At 34.0% G+C, this 24,676-nt stretch overlaps 1 protein-coding gene across 1 annotated transcript; it reads right to left on the bottom strand.

The window, feature by feature from the left end:
* Nucleotides 1–16,623: 16,623 nt before the first annotated feature.
* On the bottom strand, nt 16,624–17,916 carry LOC120118668 (pathogenesis-related thaumatin-like protein 3.5). Its single transcript, XM_039138680.1, has 2 exons — nt 17,704–17,916; nt 16,624–17,553 (listed from the first exon to the last, which is right to left on the bottom strand). Exons 1-2 carry the CDS (start codon nt 17,750–17,752, stop codon nt 16,865–16,867), a joined length of 738 nt encoding a protein of 245 aa, XP_038994611.1. The 5' UTR covers nt 17,753–17,916; the 3' UTR covers nt 16,624–16,864.
* Between the last annotated feature and the right edge of the window lie 6,760 nt (nt 17,917–24,676).

Here is a 24,676-nt window from a genome sequence, read left to right as displayed (position 1 = left end):
ACATATCAAATTTACAACATAGCTCAAGGCGAGAAGGGTTATATGTCAGCAAAAAACATTCGAGTTCGATTACATTCAGCTCAAGGACATCAAATTTACAACATAGTTATACACGATAAGGGCTATCTGTCAACTAAAACCTTCTAGTTTGATTACATTAAGCTCAAGGACATATCAAATTTACAGCAAAACTCAAGACGAGAAGGGTTATCTATCAATAAAAACCTTCGAGTTCGATTACATTCAGCTCAAGGGCATAGCTTAAGTCGGAAAAGCTATATATCAACAAAAATTGTCGAGTTCGATTACATTCAGCTCGATAATATATCAACCGCATGGTAGTAGCGAGGAACTACTTTCTAGTTGAAGTTTAAACCGAGGTCTTTAAGTCAAGAGGAAGATCTGGGGCAATATCTCCGCTTAACACAACATAACCCAATGCGAGAAGGGTTATTTGTCAACAAAAACTTTCGAGTTCGATTTCATTCAGTTCGAGGCCTATCAACCACATGGTAGTGTCGAGAAACTACTTTCCAATCGAATTTTCAAACCAAGGTCTTTAAACCGAGAAAAAGACCGAAGTTGACTACAATTTGGCAACAAGAAGCCACATTCCGATTCAAATTCTGAACTACGACTTCAATTTCATACCATTTCAAGATGGACTCGACTTCGCAATGGAGGAGTCATCCGCAACTCAATTTAATAGGGAGTTATTCCTAATTAAAATATCAGAGTCAATTTCAACTCCACAAAGAAGGATATTAGACTCATGGACCCCTTCATACCGAACGAAAATTTTTGTCCTTTAATCTTTTTCCTATTTTTCGTTCCATGAAAAATGATAAAGAGGGGCAGCTATCGACACTCATTTTCGTCCGACCCCATTATATAATATGTTATCTATATTATATAATATAAACATTTTTATTATTATTATATATACATATTACATTACACATATTATTGGTATTATAATAATGTTTTTTTCGTTTTGGTTTTTGTCAGGCCAACCCATAAATCTATTGGCCCAACGACCCATCGCAGTACGTATGTAGCCTTAGGTGATTTAGGGTTCTCCTCCTTCTACCCTTCAATGCCGCACAACCAACATACAAGGGATGAACCATCGGCCAAACTGAGGACTCTTGGAGAGTTCACACAACAGCTGCAACCAACTCGCACTCCAAATCATCTGGCGTATCATGGGTTTCGTGAAGATCAAAACTAAACAAAAATATCACGTAGCATTTTAATCCCAACAAAACACTAAAATTGAACTAAAAACAAGGGATTCATATGCTATAAATTCCTGCAAAAACAAAGCAAAAGGGGTGAGATTCGAATAAAAAAGAGAGAGGAAAATCAAGAAAAAAAGCTAAGAAACATTCAAATAAAAAAGAGAGAAAGGGAGAACCCATACCTCGGTTCATCACGTTGGAAGTTGGAGGGTCATCGGAGCTCATTTTTTCGAAAGGTAAGGGTTAGATCTAGGGCTCTAGGGGTGTTTCTAGGCAAAGCTAATTAGAGATGTGAGTTGAGGGTGAGAATACGAACCTGCTGGCATATTTGGATCACTCCGCCCGCCGTGTACTATCGTGAGCTCCGCCGGCGGCAGTCATGGTTTTCTTCCCCGACGAGCGAAAACCGAGAGAGTTTTGAAACTCTCGCTCTCTCCTTCAGTTTTTGAAAGTGAAACCAAATGAGGGGAGATTGAAAATTCAAGCATCATTTTGGATTTAAATATCTAAACCAAAACGAGGTCATTTTGGCACCCAACCCTTCCATGTTTTTAAACAAAAAGGGATAATAACACTTTTAGTCCTCGTTCTTTGTAACTTTATTTTAAGCCATTAAATGAAGTTATGTTTATTTCATTTTGAGCATTTATTTGTCAATATTAATATTTAGTCATGTTCTACTTATGTTGTTATTTCCGTTAATATTTAACTTTAGGCCAAATATTTTTTGATTATTCCAATTTAGTCATTGATTTAGTGTGGTATGTATTTTTAACGATATTTTGATTTTGGTCATATATTTATAATTATTTCATTTTAATCATTGCTCTGATTTTCTCATATTTATTTATTAGGTCCTCCTAGTTTCTGTTAATATAGTTCAATCCTTTAAATGTATGTTTTTGCTATTTTAAGTCCCCTAACTTTCTATTTTTCTCTTGTAGCCCATTTTTAACATCAATTAGGTCTGTAAATTTTAGTTCGTTCCTATTTGATCCTTTCATATTTGTTTATTTTATATTATATTTTATTTTATTTTTTCTTTCAGAATAAAAAAAATTATTATTGTTTTTCCCTAAATGTTTTTTATACATTTTTTCTCTTTGAAATTTAGCATTTTTACTCTTTTTATTATTTATCTATTATTTTATTTATTTCCTTGAAAATTTATTTTCTCCATTGTTTCTTCATTTTTTTCCTCTTTAAACTTGATTTTATATCTTCAAAAAAAAATTCTTTATTTTTTTTATTTTTTATATTTATTTATTTACTTTTATTTTTGCAATCTAACATTCTTTTTAACCCCTTTTTAGAGGAATTCCAATCAATCAAAGGTAATTAATTTAAATCAAGTTTTTAAATTTAAATTTTAATTTCGATTTTTGCCATTAAGACAATCGATAAATTAATTGGTACCGAAAAGGTAGTACAAGGGTACTAATCCTTCCTTGGCTGTAACCGACTCCCGAATCCGATACATTTTTGGTAAAACGCAGATCATGTAAGATGGTGTCCGATCAACCTAAAATTTGTTTTTTAAAATGATCGGTGGTGACTCTAACATTTTTTTCAAGTCGAAGCCCAATTTCGGGCCCACCCGAAAGACGACTGCGACACAATTTAAACATTTTAATACATGACAACAATTTACATAATAACAAGAAAACCTATAACTTAAATTTTTCTGATCTGATCTTCCTTCTTTTTATGTTGTCCCTTCTTAGCCTTACTCTTCCGATCTCTTTGAACCTACGTGTGAAACAATCACACGCTAAGTCGTTGACTTAGTGAGGCAATTACAAGTGTAATAAACATTGTAAAATATTTTCATATTCATCTCATAGAAAACATTTCATAAGGAATTCGATTTACATTTCCTGACAAGAATGTATACTTTTACACATGGCTCGGTTACATCACTTTGTTTTTAATAGCCCAATGCATACTACTGAGAACTCTAGGTATTTGAGTATATTGAGGTTGTGCACTAATACAGTCACCACTGCTAACATAATTTGCACCAAAGTGCCACATATTTTTCCCGAAGGACCACATAGGTTTGTTCCGAAGGACCACATAGAACCCTCGACTCTTAGCATGCCAACTATACCTCTAATTCTCATACAAATACCTTGGGCTTTAACCATATAATTATTTCTCAATTCATTATTCAAAGTGTGTCTTATTCTCATAGAATATGGCATTTTCACTTAGATTGTGTTTGCATAGCACGTAGAGTATTTTCACACATATAGCATAATCATATACATAGAGAATCAAATCAATATTTTGAAAACACACTTTATCTAAAGCATAATAAAAATAATTGCATAAAATAAATAAACTTTTTCGATCGAAAACTTCGAGGTTGGCTTATCATAAGTCGTCCTCTTATCTAATATAAAAATATAAAATTTGCACTCACCTTTGCCTCACGTAAGTCCTAAATGAAATCCTCTTTCCTTTCAATCAATCTCGTACTATAACAATTCTTTCGATACTCTTTCGATCCAAATCTACATATCAATATGTCCAAGATCAATAACGAATTCCCATAAATGGTTCATCAGTTAGAAATTACATAAACGGGACAACAATTCTTAATTTAAATTTTAGACTGAATAGTATCGGTACCCCCTAACAGTACTGATACTTCTCTTCTATGGTACCGATCGGTATCGATACCATTTTAGCATTATGGAATTTCATTTTCGATTATAGTATCGATACCTTCCTCTTGGTATCGATACCTCCACATCAGTATCTATACTCTTCAATCAATATCAATACTGATCATCCGATTCATCCTTTTTCCAGAAATATACCCTTATGGTATCGGTATTGTTCTTCCAGTACCGATACCCTTACCCATAATTCAAATTTTTCCAAAATTTCACCTAAATCTCATACTTTTAACTCCAAATATCCCCTTAAACTCTTTAGCACTTATACCACACAACTTATGTTCATTAATTCTCTTATAACATCAAATTTTCTCCGTATAACAATTAAGACTAAAAATCACCCGAAATATTCAAACATGTTCTTAATCATTTCCAACACTTCTAACTTCTTAATTAAACTCTTGACAAGCCAAATATATCATTAGAAATCCAAATACTAATTCATATCATCAAATTCCTTAAAACCCCATTTTACTAATTCATCAATAATTCACCAATCTTTTAGTTTCTATTCATATTAAGGCGTCTTCAAGCTTCTATACTACTCAAAGCTTCAAAACCAACCCAAAATTTTAAAAAAAAACAACCAATTTGAACATAATTACCTTGACAATGGGGTTTACGGGTAAGAAAAGAGAATAGAAGATAACCAGGCTTCCAAACAATTCTTTTATTTTAACCTTAATTCCCCACATGCTTAATAACATAAAAAAGAATATTAAATTCATATCCTGCTAAAGGACCTTTTTTTCCTTTCTTTCTTCCATCTTTGCTAAAAAGTACTAAACATAATTTTTCAAAATTAGTCCTTGAACTTTTCAACTTATTCCATTTAAACCACTAAATTTTAAATTCTTATATTTTAGTCACTAACCCAATGTTTGGGGTATTACATTGTTTGGATTAGCATCTATATCAAGTTGGCTACTCTTGTGAGATTTGATCCATTGCATTTTTTTAGAGATCAGCATTGCAGGCATGGGGTGAGGATTGAATTAATTTTAGATTTGGAATAATTTTTTAAAAGTTCGAAGTTGGATTTGGTATAAAATTGAGTTTTTGGTTAGTTTTCTTTGTTGATTGTACGCCTTTGGTTCTGCATGTGTGTATTATGTGTTCTTTGTTGCTACTTTGGATCTGTCATTGCTGAATTGGTCTACCAATGTTTGACATCCAGTGTGAAGTTTTGACAACCAGTGACATTGATTTGGTGTTGATCATGGGAACATAGAGAGCTTTATTCAGGTGTTGATTTCCCGTTATTTGCTAATTCTTCAACCCATCTGATGTTTCTTTTAATTGATATTCAAGTTCATTGCTGCTCACGATTTACTCCTGTTTTAAGTTTGACATCAAGTGTTGGGTGAGATTTGAAGTTTTTCAAAATAGATGATTGTTGTTTCTTAAGATTGTTGTTGCTCAAGTCTGAATTGATGCTGGAAACGAAATTGTGTTAGTTCTTCACTCAAAAGAAGTTAGTTTGGAAGGCTTCATATACAATATGTTTTCTTCCACAAGACAAAGTGGCACTTGATGCTTAAAAGCTAATTTATCATGATAGAGAATTCTCTGGGGAGGGTTTAAGTGTTTAACGGAATTGCCCTCCTTAACCAGACAATATATAGTGTTTCTTGCCCACAAGAAGCTTCAGATTGCACCCGGGAGTTTGTTGCTTGACCGCATTGCTTCCACCATAAAGAAAGTCCAAATAAGTGTAGAAGAAGAAAGACAATGAGGAAGAAATTGAAAAGAAAAGTTGAAAATTTGATGAATGAATTGATATGAAGAGAAAGAAAGTAGTTTAGAAGTTCAATTTCAGCTTGTTATCCAGTTTGGTATTCATTCAACTTGTTGCTCAAATGCTTATGTTTGCTTCAGTTCACCATGTTTGTATTTCTTGCTCAAGAATAAGTATTTTAAAGAAGATCAAGAAGGTTGAGAAAATAGGGAGAATGTTAAGAATAAGTTGTAATTAGCAATTAATCATCTATTAGATGGTTAGTTTGTTAATTTATTAGGCCATAATATGTTGGGTCGTTTCTGATTTAATTGTATGACTTATAAATAATCATTGATGTAACAAGTTTGAGTACCCTTCTTGGAAGAACTCATTTTTACTTCTTAATAATAAATCTATTGTTGTTGTTTGGTTAATAAATCCCTCATCCATAACAAAATTACTGCCGCTCACCATCCAACCACCATGCCTCCTTTCTCACAAAAACTCTTGGTCCGCTCCATATTCCAATACGAGGCTGTGTTGCCTATGAAAGGCTAAATTTTTTAAATAACACAAGTATTCTATTACAGTGAATTGAACCCGAGTCTCTTGGGTGAAAGCTGTAGACACCTAATTTCGTTCTTTACTTTTATTAATACTACATATTTTGTTTACATTAATATAATATAATTTTATTTATTTTTATTTATTTACATGATTTAGGCCCAAACCCCGTGGCCCGTTTGATGACCCACCAGACCCGTGAATCAGCCCTATGACTTGTAACAGATTGGGGTTTACGAGGCCTAACTTTTTCATCCTCAAGCAGCAACCGCCTCAACCATTCCAGCCCCCCACCAGCTCCGCTTCTCACGCAACAACCCGTTGAAGTCCCCTCCTTTCACGCGGCTACACAAAGTCCTCCAGCGAATGAGGAGCATCACCAACAAATAAGCAAAGTCATGTGTTAGTAGGATTCAATAACAACCAATAAATCAGAGGATTTTCAGTTTACATCAAAGACCAAAAATAGTAAATTCTTTGTTATAAATAAAGATGTAAATCAGATTGAAGGGGGACGAATATACACAATATTACTACGGTTTACACAAGAAATACCGAGAGATTCGGTGCAAGTTACACAAAAAAATCATTCGGAAAAGAGGGGGAAAACACGACGGGAAAATACAAAAAAAAAACCAAAGGGAAAGAGATGAGAAGAAGCCATACCTTGTCTCTATTTCGGAAGCCCGACGGTCACCAGAGTTTCAAACTTTCGAAAAGGGAAGGGCTAGACCTAGGTTGCTCGTGAAAGATATCATTTAGAGAGAAGTTATCTCTCTTTTCCCTTTATTCCAAGTTTTGGCCGACTGCCAAATGAAAACAGGGTTACAAAAACCCTTATGTTCTTTATATATGAAATGTTTTGAGTTAATTGCTTGCTAAGGGTTTGAGGTAATGTTTACTTTTTCATTGTAATCCTGCTGAAGCTTTAATGAATTGAAATATATTAATATTTTCCCTTATAATCTGACAACACATTTGCTCTTCATTTTAATGCTTTATTGTTCTCTCTTTCTCTATTCGTGTAAGTGGCAGGGGTATTTGCTTTTTTTTTTTGTAGATAGGGGGTAATAGCTAATTTTGTCCCTAGTATTTGTAATATTTTATTTTAATCACCTAATTAAATTCCATGTTATTTTATTTTGAGCATATATATTTCACTATTTATATTTTAGTCACTTTTTTTGCAGTTAATTCAGTCCTCATTGAATATTATTTATGATTTGCCCATCTTATTTTACACACATTTTATTTTAGTCACTAATGGAAATTATTGGTTTCTTTTTGTTTTTTAAGTTAACGTTTTGTTTATTTATTTAACATTTGTTTTTTTAACTATTTTTAAATTTTTTTATTGTATTCTATTTATTTATTATTTCTTATTTACATTTTTTTCCTTTATTATTTTGTTATTATTTTATTTATTTAATATTTCCTCTTTTGATTTATATTTATATTTTTTATCTATTATTTTTATTTGACCTTTTGATTTATTTCTTTTTCTTTTTCTTTTATTATTTAACATTTATTTACTGTTTTTTGTCTAACATTTTCGATTGTTTTTAGAAACTCCAATCAATCAAAGGTGAGTAATTCAAGTCAAATTTTTAAATTTCAATTTAAATTTTGATTTTCGCAATTAAAGACAACCGGTAAATTAATTGGTACCGAAAGGGCGGTTCAAGGGTGCTGATCCTTCCTTGACCGTAACCGACTCCCGAACTCAACATATTTCTGGTAAAACACATATCATGTAAGACGGTGTCCGACCCTCCTAAATTCGTTTTAAAATGGTCGGTGGCGACTCTAACCCAATCAATTCAAGTCGAAGCCCAATTCCAGGGCCCAACCGAAAGACGGTTACGACAGCTTGGCGACTCCACTGGGGATAGGTAAGTGAGTCAGGCCGAAATTAATTTTCGGTTGTCTTTTTATGCGAAAATGGTAAATTTTAATTTTAATTTATTTATTCGATTCCAATTATTTATCTTTGATTATTTTTTAAATAAATAGTTGTACTGACGTTGTTAATGATTTCAGATTTTTTAAAATTGTCATCTCTAAGCTCTAAACCCGAGCTCCGAACCCGTTTTAAGTGGGGGTGAAAGCGACGCATTCGTGTGAATTTATTCATCGCATATGCCTAGCAAGTAGCCTTCGGGATTCATATACCTTATGTCTTCGTGTGAATTTATTCACCGTGTGGCATAAGGGAATGTGTCCTCTCGAGTTTAACTTAGTCCACACAAGCCTGTGATGGGTTTAGGACTAAGGGTCTGGCAAGCCCAAGGGGGCACCGACAAGGAGAACTCGAGTACCATTTTTAGAACCTAAACCGGGAGACTATGGAGAATTAGAGCCCAACCCAAAACCTCATTCCAAACCCTAGGCTGCTTTGATTTTATTTCCTGCTTTACTTTCTGTTCAAAGCATGCGAACTAGACAAATATGCAGTTAGCATTTGTTTGAAATTAGCATGCGGGATAGAAATTATGTCCGGGTAGGAATGCTAAGCATGTTCGGGTAGATATCATGTGGGGTAGGATTTTTCATTTTATTATTTTTGATTTACCTCACTAACTTTTTTATTTTGTCCTCTTTTATTTTGTTTTTTTCATTCGCATCATTTAAAAGAGGTGTTGATCCACAAAAAATGTGTTTGTTAAACATGAATAATTTGCATTAATGGACAAAGGGGTTGTAATACAAGAGATGAAAATATAGAGGACAGTCTACAGGGTGACTATGTGTCACATTCAATCCAGAAGACGGGGTACCGGCAATCGAATAATATGTCACTTTGCTACATTGACTCCGAATGGACCGAAATTTACACCGAGCACACTAAAGTCAAATTTTTTATAGGAAAATGTTGCAGGGGCAAGACGAGGAAAAAGTTATTGACCCGGAGATTCCTTTCGAAAACTACGAGAACAAGATGAATTCCAGAAACAGGTCGATAAGCTTCGGATGGAGGGCTTCAATGGCACTTTCGTTAGAAACAAGCTCGGCAGAGAGTGAAAGTCGGAGATGCAGTCTTTCGAGACAAACAGCTTGTCACTTGCACATTTTAGCCAAAGGAGCCAGAACGGTTCGACAAGGTTTTGAACCGATGACAGACGAAGGCAGAAGACTAGTCAACATATCAGAAGCTGTCAGAATATTTTTGTCTCTTAAAAGATAAAACACTTTTGTCCCCAATAAGGATTATTTCTAATAACAGACACATTTTTTGGATCAATGCCTCGAACATTGCATGCATCATGCATTCCTACATATTTCGCATTACTTTTCTCTTTTTTTTATTACATTCACGTGTCTAATAAAAAATGAGAACATTTCGATCTTATGACATATAAGGAGCTTTACCAACTATTGTTGGCACATATGTGGTGTCACCATATCCAGAGAAATCCATGAATCCCCTATACCTCAGGTAGTATGATAAGAACGCTCATTGCGAATATCATAGCGGTATCCCAGGGTGCATTATCAAGAACTACTCCACATTCAAGAGAATCGTACAGAAAACACAAGAATTTGATCGACTTCAACAACTCGGGGGCATTCAAGTGAGGAATATCACTTCATCATTTGAGGCATTCTGTTTGAGTTTTTTTTCTCATTTTTTCCTCAAGTTTTTGTAAGAACATTTGAATAAATTTATATTACTTTAATGATGACGAGCAATGAATCACATTTGCAAACTTGCAATTCTTTGAATATCATCTGAGTTAAAAAACTCTGCAAATGATTCAGAGTTATTGATCTTTGATGAAGTAACACGATTAAAAGCCAATAAAACCAAGGACTTTGACCTTACCCAGAGTATACCCTCAAACACCGTACCCTGCTCTTGCAATTAACCAATATAATCTTTTCCTTTCATATAGTGCGGACAACATGAGACATCCTCTTGCATATAATATTACTATGCTTTTTATTTAAGACGTTCAGTGATGATAATGATCTTTACAGATGGAATAGTTAAGTAAGCAAATCTAGTTTAGGTCAGTTGTTTGGAAATTGAACTCTAAGATGAGATTCCTTGACTTTCAAAAACACCTAGACTATAACAGGTTCTTCTTGGCAATCTTAAGAAATTAAATCCGTAAAGCTGAGCTATTCCACTAAGGAAATTGGTTACAGAGGAAACTCAAAAGCCCCGGCTTTATGAATAGATTGCATTCAAACCATGACATTGCTCGGACACTTGGCAATTCGGTGTTTGCTCCACTGCTTTTGTCAGGCCGAAGACTCTGTGATGAGATGAACCCTTCAGTTAACTTGATAAAAGTGATTATAATATTAAGTTGTCCCTCTAAAGCAATTGGTTAAACGCCTCGGCTTTATGGATTCAGCTAGCCAGATAACGGCAAGTTAAATCAAATTTATCTAAGCAAGAAACTTTCGGTAATGATGGACTAAGGGAGTTAAGGAACACCTGTTATAGTCAAATTCACACGAGCACTCAAGAATTTCATTTTTAGACCGATATTTCTGCACTACCTTTGTTAGAGGTGCTTACAAAACTTGAACAAATGGAAGATTCCAGAGGACCGAAATAAAAGGTCTAGTAATTGATCATGCTAGTTGCGTCATTTTGTCCGCACCCAATTAAAATGCCAAAGCATGTTGCGGTATTTAAAAAAAATGACATTTTGGGTTACCAAAACCTTAGAAAGGAGGCCAACCTAAAGTCAACTCATCCATTTGAACATTTGTCAAGGAGCTGTAACTCTGAAAGCATTAAAAGAGCTCTTAATTCATTTGATATTCTTTGAACTCACGTTTACAATTTAATTCAACTGCGAACAATATTTTACATCATTTTTATCATTTTCCCTCCTAAAATAAGAAAAATGAGAAAATATTTTCAAATAGAACAGTCTCAGATATGAAGGGTTTGTAAAGCCCAAGATTGAAAAATGATGGGGCACGATCGATTCCATGGACCAGATTGACAGACAAAACACGGGACTTCGGTCCAAGAGATAAAACATAATTCATTCATGTTGTATGCATCTTAGACATACCTAGGCTCATCACATTCATCATTTTAGCATACAAGATTTTTGGCAACTTTTAGAGTCAAGTTTCGACTTCAGGATGAAGGATACTCGATTCGCAAGCACCTTTAAAGAACGATGATGGCCTCTTAACTCAGCAGCAAGAAGCTACACTTCGACCAACTCGACAGGTTGAAAGTTTCTCTCGAAACAACACAATTGGCTCGAGAGTGGATTTCAACTTCACGACGAAGGATATCTAGCTCGAAGCCAAACTTCACAATTAAGGGGTCTCCACGGTTTCAACTTCACGACGAAGGGAATTGTGTCTACCCACAACATACAATACTTGGATTTCAACTTCACGACGAAGGATATTCAAGTCAAGGCTCAACTTTACAACGAAGGGGCCATCCTCGATTTCAACTCCATGACGGAGGATATCGTGCTACTCGAGACAACACAAGTTCAACTTCACGACGAAGGGACCGCTGTTTGTCAATAAACAATTTCCCAATTTCAGAGCCAATTTCAACTTCACAGCGAAGAATATTGGACTCCAGACAACGCAAGTTCAACTTCACGACGAAGGGACCGCTGGTTGTCAACAAACAACTTCTCAATTTCAGAGCCAATTTCAACTTCACAACGAAGGATATTGGACTCCAGACAACGCAAGTTCAACTTCACGATGAAGGGACCGCTGGTTGTCAATAAACAATTTCCCAATTTCAGAGCCAATTTCAACTTCACAGTGAAGGATATTGGACTCCAGACAACGCAAGTTCAACTTCACGACGAAGGGACCGCTGGTTGTCAATAAACAACTTCCCAATTTTAGAGCCAATTTCAACTTCACAGTGAAGGATATTGGACTCCAGACAACGCAAGTTCAACTTCACGACGAAGGGACCGCTGGTTGTCAATAAACAACTTGAGCCAATTTCAACTTCTCAGCGAAGGATCTTGGACCCAAGACAACACAAGCTCAACTTCACGACGAGGGGCGGCTGATTGTCAACAAAATTTCATTCAGAGTCAATTTCAACTTCACAGCGAAGGATATTGGACTCGAGACAACACAAGTTCAACTTCACAACGAAGGGACGGCTGGTTGTCAACAAACAATTTCCCGGTTCCAGAGCTAATTTCAACTTCACGACGGAGGATATTGGGCTTAGAACAATGCTACTTACTTGGATTTCAACTTCACGACGAAGGATATCCAATTTGAGGCTCAACTTCACGACGAAGGGGCCACCCGCGGTTTCAACTTCACGACGAAGGGAATCGTGCAAACAAGCATCATCCATCTTTAGATTGGATTTCAACTTCACGATGAAGGATATCCAACTCAAAGAAGGAGTATCTGTCAACAAAGACCTTCGAGTTCGACTACGCTCAGCTCCAAGTTGAGGTTTTCATGTCGAGAAGAGGACCTGGATTAGCCGTGCCTTAATAACAACCAACAATTTTCAAGCAGCATAGCTTAAGTCAAGAAAAAGCTATCTGTCAATGAAGATTTCTGAGTTCGATTCCAATCCAAGGTCTTTAAGCCGAGAAGAAGACCGAAGGCCAACGAGAAGCCGCATCTCGATTCAAATTTTGAACTATGACTTCAATTCCATATCATTTCAAGGTGGACTGGACTTCGCGATGGAGGAGACATCCACAACTCAAATCGACAGGGTGCTATTCTTAATTGAAATATCAGAATCAATTTACAACTCCACCGAACGAAATTTATGTCCTTTTGTCTTTGTCCTATTTTTCGTTCCACGAAAAAGGACAAAGAGGAGCAGCTATAGACACCTAATTTCGTTCTTTACTTTTATTAATACTACATATTTTGTTTACATTAATATAATATAATTTTATTTTATTTATTTTTATTTATTTACATGATTTAGGCCCAAACCCCGTGGCCCGTTTGATGACCCACCAGACCCGTGAATCAACCCTATGACTTGTAACAGATTGGGGTTTACGAGGCCTAACTTTTTCATCCTCAAGCAGCAACCGCCTCAACCATTCCAGCCCCCCATCAGCTCCGCTTCTCACGCAACAACCCGTTGAAGTCCCCTCCTTTCACGCGGCTACACCAAGTCCTCCAGCGAACGAGGAGCATCACCAACAAATAAGCAAAGTCGTGTGTTAGTAGGATTCAATAACAACCAATAAATCAGAGGATTTTCAGTTTACATCAAAGACCAAAAATAGTAAATTCTTTGCTATAAATAAAGATGTAAATCAGATTGAAGGGGGACGGATATACACAATATTACTACGGTTTACACAAGAAATACCGAGAGATTCGGTGCAAGTTACACAAAAAAATCATTCGGAAAAGAGGGGGAAAACACGACGGGAAAATACGAAAAAGAACCAAAGGGAAAGAGAGGAGAAGAAGCCATACCTTGTCTTTATTTCGGAAGCCCGACAGTCACCAAAGTTTCAAACTTTCGAAAAGGGAAGGGCTAGACCTAGGTTGCTCGTGAAAGATATCATTTAGAGAGAAGTTCTCTCTCTTTTCCCTTTATTCCGAGTTTTGGCCGACTGCCAAATGAAAACAGGGTTACAAAAACCCTTATGTTCTTTATATATGAAATGTTTTGAGTTAATTGCTTGCTAAGGGTTTGAGGTAATGTTTACTTTTTCATTGTAATCCTGCTGAAGCTTTAATGAATTGAAATATATTAATATTTTCCCTTATAATCTGACAACACATTTGCTCTTCATTTTAATGCTTTATTGTTCTCTCTTTCTCTATTCGTGTAAGTGGCAGGGGTATTTGCTTTTTTTTTTTGTAGATAGGGGGTAATAGTTAATTTTGTCCCTAGTATTTGTAATATTTTATTTTAATCACCTAATTAAATTTCATGTTATTTTATTTTGAGCATATATATTTCACTATTTATATTTTAGTCACTTTTTTTGCAGTTAATTCAGTCCTCATTGAATATTATTTATGATTTGCCCATCTTATTTTACACACATTTTATTTTAGTCACTAATGGAAATTATTGGTTTCTTTTTGTTTTTTAAGTTAACGTTTTGTTTATTTATTTAACATTTGTTTTTTTAATTATTTTTAAACTTTTTTATTGTATTCTATTTATTTATTTTTTCTTATTTACATTTCTTTTCCTTTATTATTTTGTTATTATTTTATTTATTTAATATTTCCTCTTTTGATTTATATTTATATTTTTTATCTATTATTTTTATTTGACCTTTTGATTTATTTCTTTTTCTTTTATTATTTAACATTTATTTACTGTTTTTTGTCTAACATTTTCGATTGTTTTTAGAAACTCCAATCAATCAAAGGTGAGTAATTCAAGTCAAATTTTTAAATTTCAATTTAAATTTTGATTTTCGCAATTAAAGACAACCGGTAAATTAATTGGTATCGAAAGGGCGGTTCAAGGGTGTTGATCCTTCCTTGACCGTAACCGACTCCCGAACTCAACATATTTCTGATAAAACGCAGATCATGTAAGACGGTGTCCGACCCTCCTAAATTCGTTTTAAAATGGTCGGTGGCGACTCTAACCCAATCAATTCAAGTCGAAGCCCAATTCCAAGGCCCAACCGAAAGACGGTTACGACAAAAACCAAATATCCTAACCACTGGAGGACAATGGATTCATGAGGAAGCGTTCTAGTTTACATATTCCGGCTTTTATACAATTTCAAACAGAACTCAGTTCCGCATGGAATTCAATTGAAAAACCACAAAAAAGGGGATTTAATGACAGAAACCAAAGAAAAAGATTGTGATTTCAAAATGAGAAAATATATTTATATAAAAATGTAAGAATTTTGAAAAGGAACAAAAATCCCTTTGAAGTTAGTTTACCGTAGGTGTTCGATGAGTGAGGCAGTGGTAATGGTAGCGGCACGGCAACAGCGGCGGACTATGGTTCTTTGAAGGACGGTTGATTTTTTTTTTCTTTTTATTTTGAATTTGTGAAATTCTGACTTTCAAAATGGATTTAGAAAATTATATTTTGCTTCTTTATATTTAAAGGTTGGAATTATGAAAAATTCAAATCTATTATTTTATTAGATACCCAAACAAAAAAAATCGATTTAGAATCTGAATACAATTTTTGTTGGCCCAAATCCCGATTCCCAAACTAATTACATTTTAGTCAATGAGATGTATCTATGCATTAACAATTAGGGTTGGTAATAGGCGGTTAATCATACTGTTTAGTTTAATTGATCGGTTAACCGTGATAATAATTATGAGATTTTTCTAATCGTAACCTAACCATTAAAAAATTGTTAACCGCTAACGGTTAACCGTTATTAATGGTTCGGTTACAGGTTAACTGTAAGTTAATCTATTCCAATTTTTGTCAAAGTTTTTTTTAATTCATACTACAAAAAATATAGTACTTAACACATATTTACACTAGTGTAAATTAATAAAATAAACAACTGTAACACTTAACACTTATTACACCGATGTAAGTGAATAAAATAAGAAAAATGTAGCACTTAACACATACTTACATTAGTGTAAGTATGTACATCTCCCAATATCTTAGTATCTAACAATAAACATATAATTATATTGGTGTAAGTATGTTTATATATTTTCAAAGAAAAAATAATAAAAATATATATTAAATTATTTGTATATAAATTTTATTAAATATATATATATATATATATATATATATATATATTATAAATAATAGAAACTTATATCAATTTATTTGTGTAAAAAATAAATAAAAAATATAATTTTAAATTTCATTTATTAACAGTTAACCATTGGTTAATCTTTTATCAAAATTTGTAACATTAACATTAACCGCTAACCATCATTTTTAGCTGTTTGGTTAATAGAAACCGTTTAATATTAACGGTTTGGTTAATTAACCTGTTAAATATAACAGTTATACCGGTTAACGGTTACGGTTAACTATTTCAGGTTTTTTTACACCCTTATTAACAATTACTTTCGATGTTTTTAATCTTAAGGTGAACTGATTCGTCCTGACTATCACAAACTCTGAAACAGATTTTTATTCATGTATTCGGGTCACAGGTTTAAACTACAGTTATTTTTACATTTTTAAATATCATGATTATAAATATAACGAATATTATCGAGCTGATCGTGAATATCACAATTATATAATATCAATTTTAAATGTTATTGTTATTACTGTTACGGTTAGTACAATTACATTATAAATTTTGAATGTTACAGTTATTACATTCACTGTGATTTCAGACTATTTAAATTTCCGGTCATTGCTTGTAATAGAAGTGAGCTCCAGGGTTCTTCTAGAAATAGCTATGTTACAAAAATAAATCATGGTATAGGAAATCTGTTCCAAGCTAATCCTTCTCAATAAACTGATTTTATTTTTAACCGTCACTTTCTTTCATCAACACATCACTTTCTTTCTCCCCAAACAAACTAAATCACAATCTTTAAAACAGTAACTAAAAGACCCAACTTTATAATCTATGTTAACCAAAATGTAAAAGCAAACAATTGATTTCAATATCGTAACTTAACATGACAATCAATCAAACAAATCCCATAATCCCAAGCATTCAAATTAACCTAGCAAACTACTAATCAAACACCAAACAAGAACTACATGAATCAAATCGTGTTCAAGACTCGGTTGGACAAAACGTGATCAAATAATCCGACCCAGAACATGTTCGAGTACTCGAGGCATCATCGTATGCATAACTGTATGCGGTTGGGCAAGCATTCTTGAACATCACGGAGTATTTATTTGGCGAGCAAGTTTGAGGCGTAGCGTGATCGCCGGTGCAGCAAAACTCCGGCGTCTTGAAAGCAGCGCAGGCGCTCCTACAAGCAACGACAGAACCCGAATCCATGACCCGTAACTCGGGCGGGCAGTTGGAGTTAAGATCCGAGACACAGCCTGCATATTGGCAATCCCCTGAACCACCGATTGCCTTGACTCCCAAGGCAATGTTGAAACCGTCCACGAGACTAACGTCGTAAAAGTCCTTATCAATTGAGCCTCCGCCTGCAATGGTGAACTCCACCAGGGTGACAGGTGGCTCACCGCCCCCAGTACACTTCAGCACGCCACCACAGTCACCTGTTATACATTTTCCCGAGCCGGAGTCGTCAAATGTGCAGCCTGTTCGACCCCAGAATCGACCAGACCAGCCAGGTGGAGCCTGGAATTGAGCAGATGAGTCTGGTGCCAATACGAATCCACCCTCGCCCAGCGCAGCACCGTTACCAGAGAGTGAACCAGCCCATACCGTGAAACTGCAATGGTTTTGGAGCGTAAAAAGCGTTGCTGAAGATAACACCGTCCCTGAAATCGTCATTATAACCAAAGTTGAATCAATGCAACATGAATCAAAATGTTTAAATCAATTTGCAACCGGAAAAAGAAGGAAAAAAAACTTTTGTTGTGTAAACAATAAAAAGAACAACTTTGATACTTTATCAACGATAGATTTACCTAAAGAGGAGAGACTCAGAAAAAGAAGATAAACCCCAGAAATCTCCATCAATGGTGTTTGCTAGGAAGGAGAGATTGAGAGAAAATGGGAAGGATTTGATGCAGGGAAATGGAAAGGTAAGGTTAATATAGAAAGGTGTTGTCTACCCCTTAAATTTTTGCTTGCAAATATAATATACGAGTTTGTCAAACTTTTCGTGAACAATATTAGATTCTCACGGTTCTCTTTGAGAGCATTGAGTGAACTGAATTATCAAAATAATTTCTTACATTTATGGCTATGTTATGTCTTTTCGTGGTCGATTAAGATACTTAAATTATTAAGCTCTGTTTAGGTTCCAAGACATGGTAATTCGTGTATTTATATAGTATTTGTGTTATATTTTAATTTTAATCATGTTTTAAAATAGTATATATTGATTTAAGTAAAACAATGATTTATTAATGCCAATTATTTTATTTTAATATTATATAATTATAATTTTTTAAACTAATAAAGACCTAGTAAAAGAATCAAAGGGTTTAAACTAATCGTTTGAGACAATAAATTGCAGTTGTTTTTTTTAAGGGGGAGGCATTTGTTAATTTGAGATGGATTTTTTATATGACATCCATACATTTATTTGGGTCTAAATATTTCCTTACCATACAATTAATTGTCAGTTAATTTCTAAACGTATTTTGAAACGTTTCAATTGAATGTTAAAAATTCAACATATATTTGTTTTATACGTAGTAAAAAAAATCATAATAATCAATTACGAGAATTTTTATTGATTAAGAATTTTCATATTTTATTCACCTTCAATTATATCATCAAACTCATGAACATATCTTTACTGACGTAAAAATATTTAGAAGCTTCTGTGTCTAATAACAAACATTACGTAGATTGGAGTATTATAGAAAAATTGAGACATCGAGACCCACTCATTACTTGTCTTTAACGTGACTTTAGTGCTTTGTTTTATCCTTCTCTCTTTTAGTTTCTTGAGGAGATCAAATATGGTAATAGCTTGTTAAGTTTGCACTCGTAATGTCAACATGACATATAATCATAGATTGGATAAGCTTATGCATCAAATCAAATGAATTGATATTAGTAAGCAATAACAGTTTGACAAGGGCCTGCAATCAAAACCATCAGCTGAAACCTGGAAGCCTGCAATCCAAGTCGATCCCTTCATCCATTTAGTCGTTATGTTTTAAATTCCAATGGATCATCTTGCGTATAGGTCGGATGAGTGATTAACGGATTTTTAAAATGTATTTAGATAAAATGTTAATTAACACATGAATATGGGTGAATTGGACTCCATCAGGTTCAAACTGAACAGGTGTAAACCAGACTCACTGGACCATGGAGGCCTACAATTGGGGACCTAGCTCAATGTGTGCTCAATGGAAAGTTTGGTTGAGCTTAAAATAAACATGGTTTTATATATAGATCTTAACGATTTTGTGGATTAGTTCATGTGCTCAAAGGAAGAGAATGTGATAATATTAAGATATAAAAAGCATATAATAATATGAATGATACAAATATGTCAGATGTTAAGCAGGGGCAAAATTAAAAGTAGGCAGAGGTATTGGACCCTAAAATAAAATAAAATTGTTTTATAGTCCCTTGACGATTCAGGAAACTTTAAATTAGTCCAATAAAAATTGTATGTGTACTCTAAAATTTATGATTTTATTCTAACCGCTCTTCTTTTAAAAAAAAAACTTGGATTATCCCTTGATTAAGTATTATCCACCCTAGCAGGCGCAATGTAAAACCACTTCTTACACTAACAACCAATAACATATAAGCTTAGAAAATAAGAATAAAAAATGGCCTGGAGTGGTTTAGTAAGTAATAAAATTTGAGTGTCAAAGAATCTTTTTCATCTCCGATTGCAAGGGTATGTGTGTGTGTGTGCTGGGGGGGGGGGGGTCATCAATTTTCATCTCCGATTGCATGGGTATGTGTGTGTGTGTGCTGGGGGGGTCATCAATTTTCATCTCCGATGTATAATATTGATAAGTGTAATAAAAAAACCTGCAATGCAAATCGAAGAGCTGTTTATGGTGGCTATAATTTAATTGGATCCTTTTTGTTTAATAAAAACAAAGCTGTCTTGTAATAATTACAAATTTTAAAAGTAGATTAAAATTTTATTTTGAAGTAATATTTGATCCACATATTTAATTAATAATATTATATTATTATGGATTTCCCATTGGCAATTACGGTTGTAATATATCTGGGCCTAATTGAGCCATCCTGTTATAACTGCTTAAGTCCTTAGTTGATAGCCTGCTGGGTTGTTAATTTGTTAGTATTCCGTTAGACAATAAAAAGAATCCATTGTTGTACATTGGGTCATAATGCCCAATAGTTAATATTCATTGTTTTTGTCAATTATGTTTATTGTTTAATGCTATCCTAGATTTCGTACTCCATATTTACAAATAGCAATTACTCTTACAAGTCAATTTCACAATATAATTTAGTTGCTGCACGTGTGAAATGTCAAATTTCAACCAAAATTAAAAAAGAAAAGCTCTTGAAATGATGTTACATTTGTAAGGGAAATCAATGAATGAACTTCGGTTGCTTTCATTCTCATGGAATAGAAGCCCAATATTAGACGTTTATAGCCGCAATAATTTTAATATTTCATTGTCCCCGTTCCACTATTTGAAAATTAATAAAACACGTGAACTTTTAATAGTTAAAATTAAATCAAAACAAATTATATTTCATTACCGTTAAGTAAAAATTTATGCATGATGAGGGCAAGGCAATGACAAATCCCCGGACCTGATGGCTATAACCCTTACTTCTTCAAGAAAGCTTGGCCCATTGTTGGTGAGGATTTCAAAGCTGCCATTAGGTATTGTTTTGACAAGTCCTTTATTCTTCCTGCTTTTAATGCTACAGTTGTTGTCCTTGTGCCAAAGGTGCCCTATCCTAATATAGTCAAAGATTTTATACTTATATCCTGCTGCACTGTGATTTATAAGACAATTACAAGAATCTTAGTTAGGCGCATGTCTGATGTATTCCCCAGTATGATTGCTAAGAATCAAACTGCTTTTGTAAAGGGGAGAAGCATTATAGACAACACACTCCTTGCTCAAAAGCTTGTTAGGGGCTATAATAGAAAGAATATCTCCCTAAGGTGTACTATGAAAATTGACTTACAAAAATCTTTTGATTCATTAAATTGGGAGTTTATTGTTGTTGTTCTGTATGCTTTAGGCCTGAAAAGTTTATTGGATGTATCTGGGCATGTTTTACAAAGCCTAGCTACTCTATTGTGTTTAATGACAGCTTAGTTGGTTATTTTAGGGGTGCTCGAGGTGTAAGGCAAGGTGACCCACTTTCACCTTATCTTTTTGTCTTTGCCATGAATGTTTTGTCTAGCCTATTGAATGTGGCAGCTTTAAAGGGAATCTTTAACTTCCACCCCAAATGTAGAAGGATTGGCCTATCCCACCTATGTTTTACTGATGATTTAATCATATTCTGCAAAGCATCTATTGATTCTATTATTGGTGTTCAATTTGTTTTGGATGTGTTTAATCTATGTCGGGTTTGAAGCTAAATGTCAGCAAATGTGAGATATATGTAGCTGGGATATCTGTTGTGCAGTGTAATTATATAAGCGAGATTACAGGTTTCAAAACAGGGAAACTCCCTGTAAGATACTTAGGAATTCCTTTGGTGACTAAAAAACTTGCAGAAAAGGATTGTTAAAGCCTTATTGATAAAGTAAGGGCTAAGTTGAATTTATAGGTTAACTGACATCTGAGTTTTGCTGGCATATTACAATTGGTGTGTGTTGTCTTATTTAGCAAAACAAATTACTGGTGCAGACAAATTATACTTCCTCTTGCGGTGATCAAGAAAGTTGAGCAACTATGCTCTTGATTCTTTTGGAAGGGAGCCGATTTGCCTGCTAAGGGCGCTCGAGTGAGTTGGAGGTAGATCTGTTTCCTGAAGTCTGAAGGGGGTCTTGGAGTAATTGATATAGGTGGCTGGAACAAGGCTTGCATCGTGAAACTGATCAGGAACTTACTGGCAGAGGAAGGTTCCTTATGGGTAGCTTGGCTTCATTCTTATGTGATTAAGAATTCTGATTTCTGGCAGATGAGTTCCCCTACAAATGCCAACTGGAGTTTTAAGAATTTATTGAAAATGAGGCCTTCAGTTTCTCACTTAATTATTGGTCCAGTCAGAGAGCTCAGCACGAGACAGATCTTGGAAGACATGCGCATCATGGCTCCAAAGGTCTTATGGCACCACTTGGTTTGGTTCCTTGGGCGTATCCCAAAGCATAGCATAATCTTATGGATGACTATCTTAGATAGGCTCCCTACTCGGGTAGGGCTTATGCGGATGGGATTAGTCATTGAGAATGACAAGTGTCTGTTTTGTGACATTGAGCCTGAAACTAGAAATCACATCTTCTTTGAGTGTGGTTATGCAAAAGTTTTATGGATGGCCATACTTTCTCTATGTGGTGTCAATCGTAGAGTAAGCCACTGGGACGGAGAACTAGCATGGGCTATACACTGTTTAAAGGGTAAGTCTCTCATTGTGAGAGTGTTTAAGCTTGCTTTGGCTGGCTATGTGTATGGTATCTGAAATGAGAGAAATAGCAGATTGTTTGGGGGGAAGGACAGGCTGATGGATGGTGTTCTAGAGGATATTAGAAAAGCTATTCGGATTCGATTGAACGGTTGACATATCAACAGAATTGACTCGAGGAACGCTGCCCTCTATGTAAGTTGGGATATCTCGTGAGTTTTGATGACTCCTTGCTCTATTGTTTCAATTGATGACTGGTTGTATAGTTAGACGTTAGGTTGGTGGTTCTATAACTTAGTCGTTATTTGTTGTTTATTTAATAAACTGATTTCTTGTAGCAGACTTCCTATTTTCTTGGGTAATGAAAATAGATTATCCAAAAAATATTATGCAGGACCAACTTCATCTTAACGGTGTTCAAAATTCAGCCATATGAAGTGAACATCTTTTGGATATTTTTTCTTTATTTCTATTTTCAGATCACAAACCAGAAAAATAGGGCTTTACGATCAAGTTTTGTATTACGTTAAAGCGAATAGAATTTGTAATAAATATTTCTTTAAAATTTTTGAATTAGACAATTGGATATATATATATATATTAATCAAATGAAGTTAAGGCGAATATTGGGAAAAAAGTGGAGTGAAATTAATGTCAAATTGGCCGGCAGTGACAAACAGCAGGATAATTACAGCTGGAAGACCAGTTTGGACTGTTGACCTGACTTCAAAGCTTCAACTTTCAAACCTTTATAAATGATGTTAGCCCAAAAAGGGTAATTAATTTAGCCTCTTTCTCAAATTTTTCCAACTGCCTTTGTCCTTCCTCTTGAGTTATAGCCTCTGCAGATTTTAAGAAATTCATGTGATACTAAATGTACCAAGAAAATGAAACAAAAATAATTAAAATCAAATACGAATACATGAAGTTTTATAACATTCATCATTAAAATTAGTTTGGCACAACAATTAAGGGGTCAAATAATGACTTCTTTCTAAGTCACGGCCTTAATATAATTATCTTTAGGGCTGTAAAAACGTGCAATTCGTGGAAGGAATCTTCTAGAGACACGAGGAACTTTCAAACCAATTTTTTTTGTTTCAAAATTTCTAAACTCTAATGTTTATTCAAGACAAAAACATTTAGATATTAATTGAAGTAAATTATCAACTGCAGTGACAGATCCAGAAATTTAAAAATATAGGTCTAAAATTTTAATTTTCTTTTCTTAAAAATAATGAGTATGTAAAAATTATATTTTTTTTTCTTTTTTCCTTAACACATTAAAGTTTAATTTAACCACTTTTTCAAAATAATAGATGTACTTGACCTTTAAGAGGGTTTAATGCACCCGCCACTGCTTATAGGTACTAATTGATAAACATTTTTTAAATGTAAAACCTATCTCACACCGTCCACGTGCATGTTTAAACAGGAAATAAACATTTGAATGAAAAAAAAACACAAATATATTTTTTCTAATCTATACAATGGAAAAGAAATCATTCCGAGAGTTAATTACACGGTTGATCATTTATCTTTGAGTTTTGTCTAATTTTTGTCATTTATTTCAAAATAAAGAAATATAATTAAATTTCAAACGTTTTAAACTTAAAATAAGCATTTTAAAAAATAATTTAGAACGTTAATGTGAAATAATTTAAGAAATTAAGAATTTAAAACATTATGATATCAAAATTTAAGAAATTAGAATTTTAGAATGTCACTCTAAAAAATATATAATAAATCGGGTCGAATGGTACCCAATTAACAAACATTTTGTGACCCATGCTTGACCCAGAAACCCGATCAGGTACCCAACCCGAAAAATCAGGAATTTTTATTATAAATACCTAATATTTTTTAATTAGGTCAATGGGTCAACTCAATTGGATCGGGTATTTTTGAACAAACTTACTGGCATGATATGTGACATCGTTCGATTGAGAATTAAATTTATTTTAATTTATTAAAAATATGATTAAATTGAGATGATATAACATGGACCACACATGTGATTATATCAAAAATATTTAAATGTTTTTAACTACAGTTAACTCGAGATGACTAAATCTTAATTAAATAAAAATGAAAGTGATCATATCTTAATTAAATAAAAACAAAAGTGACCATATCTTATTTTTTTTAAATCTGTGACCAAAAGTGGATAAAATACAAATATAAGTTACCATCCATGTAGTTAACCCATAAAATTATAACATTAAATAATGCACACGAATCATGACTGGATCAAGACATTTCGAGCTTTAGTCAAGTCACCGACCCGGCCCCTCGCCTTTGTATATTTTTGGCCATTGTTATATTGTTTGTTGACCACTATTATAAATAATGACTCGACTTTGTCCTCCACTTCCCACCTACTCCACCTTATAA

This window comes from Hibiscus syriacus, unplaced genomic scaffold (genome assembly GCF_006381635.1).
Source record: "Hibiscus syriacus cultivar Baekdansim isolate YM2019G1 unplaced genomic scaffold, ASM638163v2 tig00110328_pilon, whole genome shotgun sequence".
Taxonomy (NCBI): domain Eukaryota; kingdom Viridiplantae; phylum Streptophyta; class Magnoliopsida; order Malvales; family Malvaceae; genus Hibiscus; species Hibiscus syriacus.
This window is presented reverse-complemented; position numbering and strand designations above follow the sequence as displayed.